Source organism: Arachis hypogaea, chromosome 18 (assembly GCF_003086295.3).
Source record: "Arachis hypogaea cultivar Tifrunner chromosome 18, arahy.Tifrunner.gnm2.J5K5, whole genome shotgun sequence".
NCBI classification, from domain to species: domain Eukaryota; kingdom Viridiplantae; phylum Streptophyta; class Magnoliopsida; order Fabales; family Fabaceae; genus Arachis; species Arachis hypogaea.
The window spans coordinates 90063660-90080419 of NC_092053.1; the positions used below are offsets into that span (position 1 = coordinate 90063660).

The 16760-nt window shown below is 37.1% G+C and overlaps 1 protein-coding gene across 1 annotated transcript; it reads left to right on the top strand.

The window, feature by feature from the left end:
• The first annotated feature begins 4406 nt into the window (after positions 1 to 4406).
• LOC140181396 (pathogenesis-related protein 1B-like) lies at positions 4407 to 4871 on the top strand. Its single transcript, XM_072224950.1, has one exon. It carries the CDS (start codon positions 4407 to 4409, stop codon positions 4869 to 4871), a length of 465 nt encoding a protein of 154 aa, XP_072081051.1.
• The last annotated feature ends 11889 nt before the right edge of the window (positions 4872 to 16760 follow it).

Genomic DNA, 16760 nt, shown 5'->3' on the forward strand with positions numbered 1-16760 from the left:
GCCACAGCAAAAGCTGTGATTGATGTTGACAGAGGAAAATTGGTCCTTCAAGTGAATGGGGAGTACCTTGTGTTTAAGGCTCAAGGATCTTCCTCTGTAACCATGGAGAGGAAGCATGAAAAGCTTCTCTCAATGCAGAGTAAAACAGAGCCCCCATATTTAAACTCTAAGTTTGGTGTTGGGAGGCCATCATCATGCTCTGAGTATCTGTGAGGCTCCATGAGAGCCCACTGTCAAGCTATTGACATTAAAGAAGCGCTTGTTGGGAGGCAACCCAATTTTTATTTATCTATGTTAAATTTCTATTTTCTATTGTTATTTTATGTTTTCTTTAGGTTGATGATCATGTGAAGTCATAAAAACAACTGAAAAAGCAAAAATAGAGTGAAAAATAGTATTAAAAATAGCACACCCTGGAGGACAATTTTACTGGCGTTTAAACGCCAGTAAGGGTAGCAAAATGGGCGTTAAACGCCCAGTCTGGCACCATTCTGGGTGTTTAACGCCAGAAAAGGGCACCAGACTGGCGTTTAACGCCAGAAAGGGGCACAAAACTGGCGTTTAACGCCAGAAAGGGGAGAAAAACTGGCGTTTAACTCCAGAAAGGGAAGATAAGCTGGCGTTAAACGCCAGGATTGGCACTCCAAGGGGCGTTTACACACCAACATGGTGCAGGGATGAGAAATCCTTGACACCTCAGATCTGTGAACCCCACAGGATCCCCACCTACCTCAACTCTCTCTCTCTCTCTCTCTCTCTCTCTTCTTCCCCACCCACCATTGACCAATCACCTCAATACCTCTTCCCCAAAAACCCCTCACCTATCAAATCCTACCCTCTTCTCCATAATATCTTTACCAACCAACATCCATCCATCATAAAACCCCACCTACCTCACCATTCAAATTCAAATCCTTTCCCTCCCAAACCCAACCCCTAATACACGAACCCTCCCTTCTCTTTCCACTCCTATATAAACCCCTCTTCACTCCTTCATTTCCACATATCACAAACACTACTTCTTCCCCTTGGCCGAACCACTAAACCCCCTCCATCTCCTATATTTCTTCTTCTTCTACTCCCTTCTTTCTTCTTTTGCTCGAGGACGAGCAAACCTTCTAAGTTTGGTGTGGTAAAAGTGTTGCTTTTTGTTTTTCCATAACCACTTATGGCACTTAAGGCCGGAAAAACCTCTAGAAAGAGGAAAGGGAAGGCAAAAGCTTCTACCTCCGAGTCATGGAAGATGGAGAGATTCACCTCAAAGGTCCATCAAAACCACTTCTATGAAGTTGTGGCCAAGAAGAAGGTGATCCCTGAGGTCCTCTTCAAGCTTAAAAAGAGTGAATATCCGGAGATCCGACATGAGATTCAAAGAAGAGGTTGGGAAATTCTCACCAACCCCATTCAACAAGTCGGGATCTTAATGGTTCAAGAGTTCTATGCCAATGCATGGAGTACCAAAAACCATGATCAAAGTGTGAACCCGGACCCAAAGAATTAGCTTACAATGGTCCAGGGAAAATACTTAGATTTCAGTCCAGAAAATGTAAGGTTGGCATTTAACTTGCCAATTATGCAAGGAGATGCATGCCCCTACACTAGAAGGGTCAACTTTGATCAAAGGTTGGACCAAGTCTTTATGGACATTTGTGTGGAAGGCGCTCAATGGAAGAGAGATTCAAGAGGAAAGCCAGTTCAACTAAGAAGGCTTGACCTCAAGCCAGTGGCTAGGGGATGGTTGGAGTTCATCCAATGCTCAATCATTCCTACTAGCAACCGGTCTGAAGTTACTATAGACCAGGCTATCATGATCCATAGCATCATGAATGGAGAGGAAGTAGAAGTTCATGAGGTTATATCCCTAGAACTCTACAAGGTGGCGGACAAGTCCTCTACTTTGGCAAGGTTAGCCTTCCCTCATCTCATTTGTCACCTCTGTAATTCAGCTGGAATTAACATAGAGGAAGACATCCTCATTGATGAGGACAAGCCCATCACTAAGAAAAGGATGGAGCAAACAAGAGAGCCCACTCATGGACAAGAGCATGAGGAAATTCTTCATCATGAAATCCCTGAGATGCCTCAAAGGATGCACTTTCCTCCACAAAATTATTGGCAGCAAATTAACACCTCCCTAGGAGAATTAAGTTCCAACATGGGACAACTAAGGGTGGAGCACCAAGAGCATTTCATCCTCCTCCATGAAATTAGATAAGACCAAAGAGTCATGAGGAAGGAGCAACAAAGGCAAGGAAGAGACATTGAGGAGCTAAAGCACTCCATAAGATCTTCAAGAGGAAGAACAAGCCGCCTTCAATACAAGGTATCCACTTAATATCAAGGACCTTTTTGACTTATAATAAAAATTTTAGGGGACCTATTTGACTTTAAAACGCTGAATTTTTGATAATCAGGAAACAAAGGAGGGGATGTATCTATACCCTTAAAACGGCGTCGTTTGGCATTGTCCCAAAACGTTTGTCGTTTTAGCCACGTGTCCAAGGACTAATGTGTCTTGAGCACGACGCAAGTGGCTTTACCTGACACGTCACACCTACAACCTCCACGTAGGAGAAAGAGTGTCGTGTTAACCGGTTCAACCTGACTTGGGGACCTATATGACATATATCTAGTAATCTTGGGGACTCGGGACCTAGTTAATTTTTCTGAGGGACAAATCTGTCGGACCGCCAAATCTTTGGGGACATATTTTGGGTATTACTCTAATTTCATTAAAGAAATAAAAGAACAATAATCAATAACAATAAAGAATGGAACCAACCTGACACGGATGTTCCATTCTTGAGGAGTTGATGGTGTAGATAAAGAGTGGTTGAGTGCAGGGAGGTCCTTCTGTACATGGAGGACAATGGCATTGATGCATGCTGCTGCTGTGTGTGGAGGACTACGGCGATTGTTGGTGCGTGGAGGATGACAGTAGCTACTGGTGTGTGGTGCCGTGGAGGAGGACGGAGAGAGAAGTGCTTCGAGGATGGGGAGAGGTCGCATCGCCGCAGGGCGTGAGTCAGAGTGCTATGAGGTGGCATCGATGGCAGAGAAGAGGGAGAAGTTTCATCGCTGTGAGAGACGCTATGGGAGTGAATAGGGAGTGGATGTTCTCAATTTTTGGGAAAAGGATAAAATGATCCTTGAGTTTTTAGTCAGTGGACACTTAAGTTCTTGAGGATTTGAAAATACATTTAAGTCTCTAATCTCCTTAAAATTTGGGCACATCAATCTTTGGGTTTAATTTGTCCCATTTTAAAAACTCTTCCGCATGTGCATCTGTATCGGCCAGATTAGTATAACGGGAGTCACGTTTGATTTTTTTCGTTGGGTTTGACAGACCCAAGTAAACAGAGGGATTGATGTGTCTAGATTTTGAGAAATTTAGAAACTTAAATGTATTTTCAAATCTTTGAGAACTTAAATGTTTGTGGGCCAAAATTTCAAGGACCTGTTTGTCCTTTTCTCCAATTATTTTTCCATTGTTGAGTTAAGTGTAATTTTTTACCATTTAGTATCTTTTCTCACATGGTTTTTTGTTGTCTCACCTAAAAAATATAAGGTAAAAAATCACATTTTATCAAATAATTAAAAAAAAATTGAGAGAATCTATTGCCGTCTGTAGTACTAAAGAGGAAATTAAGTCATTTGGTTTGGGAGTTTTTGATTTGGGGTAGAGTGTTTTATTTAAGATTTTTTTAAAAAATGATTTGGTATATTAATGGTCAAACCAATAATCCTTAAAAAGTGTAGCTATGGGCTTTTGTTGGCCACGCTTTTAAAGTATGACAATAAAAAACACGGTTTATATCATATTCAGCTCACATTCGCTTCAAAACTAAACATAAATTATTTATACTAATAAAAAAAAGCCTTTACGACTTAGATAAAGTAAAATTAATACAAAGTAAAATTAATACATAACACAAATTTACTATATATCCTAAACAATATAAAATTTGTATTCTCTTTTTATAGTTAACTAATTAATATACTTAATCTACTATTTCTCCTTGTTCCTACATCATTTGATTAAGATGTTTACAAGCTTTTTTAATTTGACCCCAAGTTATTATGAAAGATCACAGAGTCAAGAATCATCAATTATATAATCATTATACTACTCTAATTGATAATAAATATTTTATATTTCTTTCTTGATCATCTAGTAATTAAATCAATATATATATTCATTCAAGTACATCAAAAGGCAACTATATGATATAATATAAATAGATTGTACATATCCATTATTCATTACAATATTATAACAATCTAACCCTAAACATTTCTCTACTGATATTTGGCGAGCATTGACAGAGAACAATAAAATGAGAATTATGAAGATGGTAATAATAATAAATTTTGTAAGCATATTATTGCCATTGTGCATAGTAGCTATGGTAGCTGATGAGGCAGAGTCTCCAGAAGAGTATTTGAGAGGCCACAACACTGCACGAGTAAGCGTTGGGGTTCCTCCGCTGAAGTGGGATGTGAAACTAGAAAAAATAGCTCAGAAGTTGATGAATGAATACCTCACAATCTGCCAGGGAATATTTGTGCCATCCAAGCCCTCTATGTACGGCAAGAATCTTGCGTGGCATGTGAAACCTGAACACTATACAGCAGCAAAAGCGATAGCAGAGTGGGTGGAACAGAAAAAGTACTACGACCATAAATCCAACTCGTGTATTGGTGGTAAGTGTGAATGCTACACTCAAGTTGTTTGGAGAGAAACTACTCATGTTGGATGCGCTAAACTTAAGTGCCCAAAGAGACTATGCATGTTTCTTATTGGCGGGTGCACTCTTATTGGTTGTCTTTATAGTCCTAAAGGAAACGTTGAAGGCCATCGTCCTTTCTAGTTAATTACAACCACTGTTCTATGCACCAATTTTTGTCTACATTTTTTGTTATACACCTTTTACTTTTCGTTAAAAAAAAAAGAAAACAATTATAATAAAATATATAAAAATGGTACAAATATAATGTCTCTTTTAATATTACTTACTAAATAGTAATCTACCGTACCAAGAAATAAGGACATGATCGAATAAAGCAAAGTAAAGATTACTACATCAAATAACAATGATATTTAAGAGCCAAAAGAAAATCAACCTAAAATAAAATTATTTTATCTTGTACTATTTAATAATTATCAGTTATCTTATTTTATATTTATTAATTATTATTAAAATAATTAAATAATATTAAATATAATAAATATATAAAGAATGCTAGTGGCCAGCAGATTTTGTAATTTGCAGCCTTCAATTACCTATGATTAATGTTTTAATGGTGTGAAATTACATCTAATGATGTGAGATTATTCATTTTCTTTTTGCTGATTAAATGCTGCCAAATTTTAATAAAAATGCTGATCTCCTAGATTTTCTCTTAAAAAAATTATATGTATATATAAAAATATAGATGTTAAGCTAAACAAAGAAATATTAATTTTTTTCGTTTATAACATGATAAAGATTAAGCCTAGCTGGTGATTCTTATTCTCGTGATGATGGCATTATTGCTACCGGTAATAGCACTGTGAGGAACTATATCAGCAATAACTTGTTCAGTGATTTGTATATTATTATGCCATTCCCAAATGCATAACTGAGAAACGGATTAATGATAAAATTTATGGCCTCCAAGAAGTTACATGCAGATGTGTTAAGTATTCTATAGAACACAGGTCAAGGATGGATAATGTGTATAGAACTATTACAGCTATGTAGAAAAGTTACAAACCCTAGGGTGACTCAGATGAAAAGCTGAATCTATGCAGCTATTAAACAATAGTAGATATATAACGTACGTAATATATATCTACATCTTTTAGGTGTATACATCTCATGAAAAACATATTCTAAATTTAACTTATTTAGTTTAACACCTATAATTTTGTATATATAATATCTAAAATTATATATATTTATTATATTTAATATTATATATTTATTTTAGAGATAATTAATAAATAAAAAATAAAAAATAAAATAATAAATAAAATCTTAAAAATTTACGCTTTTGGCAAATTAATTCTTTAAAAACATACTAATAAAGTCCTCCAAAATAGTATATATATGTGGATACATTACCTTCAAATTAACCTCTATGATTAGAGTAAAAAGTCTTAATTTAAATTAATTTTTTCACATTTATTATCCTAAAAGATTTTATTGGTACATACTTTTTTTTCTTTAGAAACTGATCTATTCGAAATATAAATTTTTAAAAATTTATTTGTCACTTTACTCTAAAATAAAATATTTTAAACTGATTTAGGTTAATTTTTATTGTTTCCTAAATATTTTTATTAGCTCGTATGATACAAAATAAACAGATGTGCATAAAAAATTTTGAAATTATTTCTGATCGAATTTAATATACAACTATGGTAATAAAACCTAACCATTACAAAAAGTAATTCTCAAGTATATAAATGAAGGTTTATTACTTCTAATTAGCAACGACGACGACTTCACGTTGAGTGATGATGGTGACGTGATGCGCATAAACTAGTTATGCCACGATTTAGGAAATTGCACGATCGACAAAATTCCTTCCGGCAAGTGCACCGGTTATCGTCAAGTAAAAACTCACAATATTTCTTGCAATTTAAGATTCTTGCAATTTACATTTCTTGCCCTTTAAGTTACTTGCAATTTTACTTTTTGCACTTTATAATTCCTGCAAGTTTACATTCTGTTGGCTTCAATTGTCACTCAAATCACTCAATGTTAGCTTGACTAAACTAATCACCCACTAAAGTTGCTTGATCCATCAATCCCTGTGGGATCGACCTCACTCCCGTGAGTTTTATTACTTGATGCGACCCGGTGCACTTGCCGGTGAGTTTTGTGTCGGATCGTTTTCCGCACATCAAGTTTTTGGCGCCGTTGCCGGGGATTGAATAGATTGACAATGATTAAGTGAGGTGGTGGTCTAGATCAAGCATTTTCTTTATTTTTGTTCTCTGTTTTAGATTGAAACCAAGGTGTTTGAGTTTATGCCTCCCTAAGAAATTCTCATCTTTGATATGAGTAATTTCAATTTTCAATGGTGTTGTGCTTTCCAAAATTCAAATGGAGTTCAACTCATCTTATGATCAAACAAATTTTATGGGATATTACCCACCATCACCAATCTCTAATGGTGGCTGAAAATATCACCAAGAAAATACGAATTCTAAGCACTCCAATCCATGGAGATTTGCTTCAGAGACACAAGATGAGCAGGAGAATCATATGGGATACCAACCACCACTACAAAATAATTCAAATTATTATCCTCATGGTAGATGGGAGTATCACCAAAGAATGAAAGAGCATCCACCCTCACGTCCCAGTTTCTCATTTAAAAGTTTTTCATCACTTGATTATGCCTCAACACAAAGTTTCCTCCAAAATCCATACCAGTCATCCCATCAATCACACAACTCATTCCACACCCCTCAACACAACTTCACCACAACACATTCACGTCACCAAAATTACTCTCAACCTTCATCTCTTGAATTAACAGATGAGGAATACCTTGAAGCCATTGAAATACAGAGAAAACTAGTGGAAAGATACACAAAATCCCCATCTTGGAAAGAAACCATCCTCAAGAAGATGAATGGGCCCTTAGAGCAAACAAAGAGGAACTTAGAACCATCAAACAGTAAGGATGAAGACAAATCTATGGGTGAGGAAGTGGAAAAGAAAGATGAGGAAGCCTCTGTGTCAAGAGAAATTTCAATGAAAAATGAGGTAGAGGAAACATTTGAACCTGACCTTGCATATTCACAGAAGCCACTTGAGATGACAAGAGAACATGAAAAACAAAATGGCTCAATAATTGGATCCATGATTGAAAGATATGAAAAGGAGATGAAGAAATGTTGGGAAGATCAACAAACCTCCTTCATGAAAGAGCTATTAAAACAAATATTGAGTGTAAAAGAGGAAGTGGAAGAGCAAGAAAATAAGAAAGACAACCAAAGAATTCCAAACTCAAGTGAAGCAGAGAAGTACACAGAGGAAGAGCTCACAGAACCACCATTGCAAGAGGCTCTTGATGAAAAGAAGACTCTAACAATCACACAACCACCAAGACTTGGATTCAAGAAAGTGAAGGCAATTAACAAAAGCACCGAGAAGAGGATTGTGACCAAGCTACAAAGGACAACATTCAAGAGAAGGTCAACTGCAAACAATCCTTCCCCTGAACTAGCAAGTAAGCTCAATCAAGCTGTATACAAAAGGAGGCTTGCTGAGGAGAGACTAAGAAAGGGGACAACAGCTGAAACTTTCCTCCCCTTGAGGTCATTCCTCTTAACCAACTGGAAGAAGAGGAAGAAAGTGAAGAACAACATGTCAAGCTAGTGACAATAAAGAAGCGCTTGTTGGGAGGCAACCCAACCTGAGGTAATTTTCTCTTCATAGCTAATTTAATAAAAGAGTTGAGTAGATTTCTCTGTATTGCAAAGAGCTAAGTTTGGTGTTGCACACCAAAATAGTTAAGGGGTGAATGTTAGATGCTAAGTTTGGTGTTCCACCAAAAATTTCATTAAGAACACATTGCACCCTCAGCATGATCAGTATCGGCTCCAAACCATCAGAGAAACTGCTTAACAATTGTCATGTTTCTAGTTTTTGGTTCTTCAATTTAATTTACATTAAGCTTGCTGCAAATCTCATTTACATTTCCTGCACAATTTTAAATTCCTCTGCAATTGCTCTAAATTCTGATTCACTGAAATTTTGCTTCTCTATTTACATTGCTCTCAGTTTACTTTCCAGCAATTTAAATTTCCAGTTGCGTAATCTATTGTTCTTTTTAATTTCCAGCACCTACTCCCCTTTAATTTCATGCAATTTACATTTCTTGCAATTTAAGATTCTTGCAATTTACATTTCTTGCCCTTTAAGTTACTTGCAATTTTAATTTCTGCACTTTATAATTCCTGCAAGTTTACATTCTGTTGGCTTCAATTGTCACTCAAATCACTTAATGTTAGCTTGACTAAACTAATCACCCACTAAAGTTGCTTGATCCATCAATCCCTGTGGGATCGACCTCACTCCCGTGAGTTTTATTACTTGATGCGACCCGGTGCACTTGCCGGTGAGTTTTGTGTCGGATCGTTTTTCGCACATCAAGTTTTTGGCGCCGTTGCCAGGAATTGATTAGATTGACAATGATTAAGTGAGGTGGTGATCTAGATCAAGCACTTTTTCTTTATTTTTCTCTAATTTTGACTAACCCACTAACTGTTTGAATTTTTGCTTAAGCTAACTAAAACTTCATTCTAGCAGTAGATTGAAGTGTCACTGGTTTGAGTGTTTCTTATGTTCTGCTTGTATGTCAGGTACAAGAAGAACCACACCCACCAATCATGAATCAAAACAAACAGCTATACCAGCAAACTCAGCAACAATTGGAGTCAATAGCTAGACAGATTGATTTTTTACATTCTGCCACAGTGAATGCACAATTTCCACCATGGAAGCCACATTCTTATCTAAGAATGAGGGAATCTCAGCATCAGGAACAAAGGGACTTCAACTATAACAATCCCAACTTCCCAAACCTGCAAAAACACCACCATACAATCAACAATCACTACATACCACCACACTACCCACTCTTCCAACCCCAGATACCTCACAACCAACAAATTTCACAACACTTTCATAGGATCACCAATGTGGAGATCTTAATAGAGAGAATGATGGAGCATCAAGAGGAGATAACACAGAACCAGGAAACCTCACTTAGAAGAATTGAGAGGCAAATGCAGTAACTGGCTAAGAACCTCACAGAAATGGGTGAGAAGAGGGCTGAAGGAAAAGAATCAATCATCCAGGATGAGCATCACACAGCAAAACCTCACTTAGGAGGAAGCCAGAGGCAACAGAAGTCTCAACTTCCATGAGCACAGAATGAAGGACTGTCAAGCTAGTGACAATAAAAGAGCGCTTGTTGGGAGGCAACCCAACTGGAGGTAACTATCTTTTCATATCTATATCAATAAAAAGGTTAATTAGTTTTATCTATATTGCAAGAAGCTAAGTTTGGTGTTGCACACCAAAACAACATAAGGAAGAATGAAGGATTCTAAGTTTGGTGTTCCACCAAAATCCCATCATAAAACACATTCTCACTTTCTGCATAATGCTAGCTTCAAGCATTTAGATAAACTGGACAACTATGCTGCCGTTTCCTAAGTTTCCAGTTTTGTCAATTTTGAAAAAGAAAAAGAGTTTTACACATGGTTAATCTGATGCACAAGGACCATTGGCAAGGTACTAAGTTTGGTGTTCCCACACCAAAGTAAGTTCAAAAGCCAACAAATAAATCATGCATGCTAACCATTTTTCAAGTGCTTGGGGAACAAGCAACTTTCAATATCACTGCAGGGTACCATACAAACTTTTGGAAGGATTAAGCATCATCTATCAAAAGGAAGAGAGAGGAATGTAAAGATCGGCAATGATGATGAGGAAGAGGAAAGCAAGCGAACTCCAAAAGGTTGTATTGTTCAGTGATTATTTTGTATCAGATGCTGCTAAATTGAAAGTTACATAATACCCCTGCCTGCCTGCATAGCATAGTTTTTCTGTAATTCAATAACTATGATGCTTGACTATTCACAACATTTTTCTCTTCAAAACTTGTTTGCACTCAATGTTCAAAAATGCATCACATGAAAGTTCTTTGAAAAGAAGGATTGAGGAATTAAACAATTTTGAGACAAGCAAAAGATTAGGAGAAGTGGTGGTTCTAGTTGTATGATTATGTATTGAGGTTGCATGCTTGTGAAAACTTGCATGGGAGCTCATAGGCAGGACATGAAGTTCAAAGAAGTATTGTGGAGATTCTCAAAAATCTATTGATCCAAGAAGCAGCAAACAAAACAAAAAAAAATAAAGAAAATACAAAAGCAAAAAGAACATGGCCCAAGGCTCTGAGCATCAATTACTAGGCAGAAAAAGAAAGAAGAAATAAAACTCAAAGAGTTGTTAGCCTAGTAAATGCTTGTGGTTGAGTTGTGTCAAAGAAAGAGGCTTGAGCAAGTAAATCCTTAGGGGTGCTTTAACACCTAATACCTTAAAACCAACTGGTTTAGGAGTATTGATTGAAAGCTTATCTAAAGAGCCGCTTTGAGACATGACACTTAGAGTCGAGGCCAAAGCACAGAAACTATAAGCTGCTTCAAGGTGACTACATATAAAGAGATCTCCATGATACCATTTGGATGAAAATCCTAAGACCTAAGACTCCCAATATGTGAGGACTAGTAAGCACTAAAGCCCTTGTATGAGCATATAATTTAGAGTTCACCCCACTGTTACTTGATCACTTCACTCACAGGACTTTACAAGTTGTTTTTCAATCCATCTTAAATGAAAGAACCATTGAGCATAATTCATTTCTTGCTTGGGGACAAGCAAGCTTTAAGTTTGGTGTTGTGATGACAAGTCATCTTAGCCTAGTTTCACTAGCCTTTTTCTTTTGTTTTCAATTGAATTATGCACTTTCTTGAGCCATAAGCAAGCCAATTGGGTAGATTTTCATGTTTCCTTTGATTTAATCAACCATAGATGAATTAATGGAATTTCATGAGGTTTTATGCTATAATTGTCATATATTATGAAAGAATGAATATCTCATGATTTTGAGCATAGCTTTGATGTATTTGGTTGATTAATGATAGGTGAAGAAAGCTTGGAGAAAGGTTGAAGCAAGAAGGAATGGCTAGGAGGAAGAGAGAACAAAAAGTTTGAGCAAAAGTTTGCCTCAAACTTTAGCTCAAACTTTTGGAATAAGTGAAAACGAACCAGGGAGCAAAAAGCTTGACCAAAAGTTTGCCTCAAACTTTTTGGCAAACTTTTGGCATCACAAATCAACACCCTGGAGAGAAAAAGTTTGCGCCAACGTTTGCCTCAAACTTTTTGGCAAACGTTGGCGCCACACCAACACACCCAGGGGAGAAAAAGCTTGCGCCAACGTTTGCCTTAAGCTTTTTGGCAAACGTTGGCGCCACAAGGCATACAAGGGGTATACTTCCAACAAGAATAACTTGAGCTACAGAGCTCCAAATGAGGTGATTCAAAAAGCAATGGAAAGTAGGAATCGAGAGCTTTCCAAGCATATATGGCACTGTATGGTGGACACTAAAATTGAGGGAGAAAACTGCCCCGCAATGAGCATAAACGAACATGGTGGCAACCTGCAGTGAGGCCAACTGACCTCTGCACCTTCGACGGAGTATAACTCGAGCTGTAGAGCTCCAAATGATATGCTCTCAACCGCATTGGAAAGTAGACATCCATGGCTTTCCAACAATATATAATAGTATGGGGTGGAAATACGTTTGAGCCTCCAAAACCGGCGTTTTCGACCACGTTTGAGGCAAACTTTACCTCAAACGTTGGGCACCAAAGCCAGCGACCCTGTCCTCTTCAAAGGAGCATAACTTGAGTTGTAGATGTCCAATTGAGGTGATTCCAATTGGGTTAGAAAGCTGACATTCAGAGATTTCCAACCATATATAATAGTTTATAGTGGGCATAAAATTGACAACGTTGACAAGAGGACAAAGTAGCGCCATGAGTGTGCATAAGGGGGCCAACGTTTGAGCAAAAGTTTGACCCTAAACTTTAGCTCAAACGTTGGTAGCAGCAAGAATGGGGCAGCTGGTGTAAAAAGTTTGAGTAAAAGTTTGCCTCAAACTTTTACTCAAACTTTTACTCAAGCTTTTCATGATTCCAAACCCGGTTCAATTCGGTTCTTCTCCAAACTCCAAGAGCAATCAACCAAGGCCTCTATCAACCCAATTCCATCAAGAGCAAAGGCCCAATTGAAGGCTTGAGGACCATTTGAAGAAAGTGTATAAATAGCATAGGATTTAAGTTTTTCGGGGAGCTTCCTTTTTAGAATTTTTCAATACTTGCAGCAGAGAGCTCATTTTACATTCTAGCATTGTTATTTTAATTCAAGAGAATTGGGGAGGAGAATTGATCTCTCTTCTTCCTTGTTCTTGCCCAGCACTCTTTAATTTTCTTGCTTCGAATCTTGGGTGGAGAATTGAAGAACTTCTGTTTCAATCTCACCTTGGGATCTTGTTTAATTCTTTGCTTAATTGAATTTCAGTTTCTGTTACTTGCTCTCTCATCTACTTTCTCTGCAATTTACATTTCCTTTGCAATTACTCTTGTTGGATCTAGGAAGGCATTGAGATCTAGACTTGGTTATCTAGTCTCTTGAGTCTTAAGATCTGAATTCCAATTTTACATCCTCTGTTGAATGTTTTTCAATCTCATTCACATTTCTGTTTTAAGATCCGGTTCGATTCAAGTCACCCTTTACTTCTCTGTTTGTTGCAATTTACTTTTCCTTGTTTAAATTCTGCAAATCCAATTCCCAATTCCCTTTACAATTCAAGCCATTTACATTTCTTGCACTTTAAGATTCTGCAATTTACATTTCTTGTGTTCTAAGTTTCTGCCATTTAATTTCTTGTTCTTTAAGATTCAGCACTTTAAATTTCAGTTCTCTTTAATTTCATGCCAATTACCCATTCCCTTTACTTTCTATGCAATTTAAATTCTGCAAATCACAAATCTCTCAACCAAATCTTGATTCGCTTGACTAAATCAACCACTAAACTAAAATTGCTCAATCCTTCAATCCCTGTGGGATCGACCTCACTCCCGTGAGTTATTATTACTTGATGCGACCCGGTGCACTTGCCGGTTAGTTTTGGGTGTTTTGGAGAAATTTGTTTTTCCACAAAAATACTCATCAAAGTTTTTTTCATAAAGAAAACGATCCGACACAAAACTCACCGGCAAGTGCACCGGGTCGCATCAAGTAATAAAACTCACGGGAGTGAGGTCGATCCCACAGGGATTGATGGATCAAGCAACTTTAGTGGGTGATTAGTTTAGTCAAGCTAACATTGAGTGATTTGAGTGACAATTGAAGACAACAGAATGTAAACTTGCAGGAATTATAAAGTGTAGAAAGTAAAATTGCAAGTAACTTAAAGGGCAAGAAATGTAAATTGCAAGAATCTTAAATTGCAAGAAATATAAATTGCATGAAATTAAAGGGGAGTAGGTGCTGGAAATTAAAGAGAACAATAGATCACGCAACTGGAAATTTAAATTGCTGGAAAGTAAACTGAGAGCAATGTAAATAGAGAAGCAAAATTTCAGTGAATCAGAATTTAGAGCAATTGCAGGGGAATTTAAAATTGTGCAGGAAATGTAAATGAGATTTGCAGCAAGCTTAATGTAAATTAAATTGAAGAACCAAACAGAAAGTGAAATGCAGCACAATTGCAATAACTAAAGGAAATTGAAGATCTCAGGGGTTGGATGAGACTAGAGACCAAATCTAGATCTCAATTCCTTCCTTGATCCAATAAAGAACAATTTGCAAAAGAAATGAAGATGAAAGCAATAAACAGAGTGTTGATTCAAATCCTTAATTCACTGAAATTTTGTAGAAGAAAACAGAGAGAATTCTCAAGGTGAGATTGAAACAGAATTTCTTCAATTCTCAACCCAAGATTTAAAACAAAAAGAAAAACTAAAGAGAGAGAGTTCTATATTCCTAATGCTCCTTAGTGGAGCTCGCCTCCTTAATAAAATGAAACAGATACCTATTTATAGGCATTTTTATAAAATGAAAATGAAATTCAAAACAAATTACAATGAAATTTCTATTCTAACTATCTCTTGTGCCTTTGAGTGGTGTCAATTGGGCCCTTGCTCTTGATGGAATTGGGTTGATAGAGGCCTTGGTTGATTGCTCTTGGAGTTGGAGAGAGAACCAATGTGAACCGGGCTGTGAATCTTAAAAGCTTGAGTAAAAGTTTGAGTAAAAGTTTGAGGCAAACTTTTACTCAAATTTTTTACACTAGCTGCCCCATTCTTGCTGCTACCAACGTTTGAGCCAAAGTTTGGGGTCAAACTTTTGCTCAAACATTGGCCCCCTAGTGCATATATGTGGCGCTACGTTGTCCTCTTGTCAACGTTGCTAATTTTATGCCCACTATAAACTATTATATATGGTTAGAAAGCTCTGAATGTCAGCTTTCTAAACCAATTGGAATCACCTCAATTGGACATCTACAACTCAAGTTATGCTTCTTTGAAGAGGACAGGGTCACTGGCTTTGGTGCCCAACGTTTGAGGTAAAGTTTGCCTCAAACGTGGTCGAAAACGCCAGTTTTGGAGGCTCAAACGTATTGTCCACCCCATACTATTATACATTTTTGGAAATCCCTGAATGTCTACTTTCCAATGCTTTTGGAAGCACATCATTTGGAACTCTACAGCTCGAGTTATACTCCGTCGATGGTGCAGAGGTCAGTTGGCCTCACTGCAGGTTGCCACGATATTCGTTTATGCACATTTCGGGGCAGTTTTCTCCCTCAATTTTAGTGTCCACCATGCAGTGCCATATATTCCTGGAAAGCGCTTGATTCCTACTTTCCATTGCTTTTTGAATCACCTCATTTGGAGCTCTGTAGCTCAAGTTATTCTTGTTGGAAGTATACCCCTTGTATGCCTTGTGGCGCCAACGTTTGCCAAAAAGCTTGAGGCAAACTTTGGCGCAAGCTTTTTCTCCCCTGGGTGTGTTGGTGTGGCACCAACGTTTGCCAAAAAGTTTGAGGCAAATGTTGGCGCAAACTTTTGCTCTCCAGGGTGTTGATTTGTGATGCCAAAAGTTTGCACAAAAGTTTGAGGCAAACTTTTGCTCCAGCTTTTTGCCAAAAAGTTTGCCCAAAAGTTTGAGGCAAACTTTTGCTCCAGCTTTTTGCTTCCTGGTTCGTTTTCAATTAATCCAAAAGTTTGAGCTAAATTTTGAGGCAAATTTTTGCTCAAACTTTTTGTCCTCTCTTCCTCCTAGCCATTCCTTCTTGCTTCAACCTTTCTCCAAGCTTTCTTCACCTATCATTAATCAACCAAACACATCAAAGCTATGCTCAAAATAATGAGATATTCATTCTTTCATAATATGTGACAATTATAGAATAAAACCTCATGAAATTGTATTAATTCATACATGGTTGATTAAATCAAAGGAAACATGAAAATCTACCCAATTGGCTTGCTTATGGCTCAAGAAAGTGCATAAAACCTATTGAAAACAAATGAATAAGCATAGAAAAACATGACATGATGACATGTCATCACAACACCAAACTTAAACCTTGCTTGTCCCCAAGCAAGAAAAGAATCATGCAATAAAGATTGACAATCCAAGGCAAGAAGAATAGCAACTCAATGTTCATGGTAAGCTAGTTTTCTAAGCATGCTACAATCACAAAAGAAATGTAAATGATTGATGCTTCCATCTAGCTCAATTTATGAAATCGTTTTCTTATATTTCTTCCTTGAAACAAGCTTTTGATTTTCTTATTAGCTTCTCCTTTTGGGTGCTTTGCCCCATGAGTTGATAACAAAGCTACGACTTCTAAATGCTTTGTTTTCAAGTATTACCACTTGATACATAAGCACCACAAGCATTTGATTAGAGGACTTCATTAAGCTCATTTTTCTTTTCTTTTCTTGACTCTCTAATCATTGATGCTCAGAGCCTTGAGCTTTGAGGGAGTGCTTTTGCACTTTGAGCCTAACCTTGACTTCTAAGTGTTTTATTTTCAAGCATTTGGCTTGATACATAAACACCACAAGTACTTAACAAATGAATTGCCATTGGTACTCAGAGCCTTCAGCTTTCTCATT

Bases quoted from the DNA above. Each gene is read 5' to 3' on its own strand.
- LOC140181396 (XM_072224950.1), top strand. From the start codon at position 4,407: ATGGTAGCTGATGAGGCAGAGTCTCCAGAAGAGTATTTGAGAGGCCAC.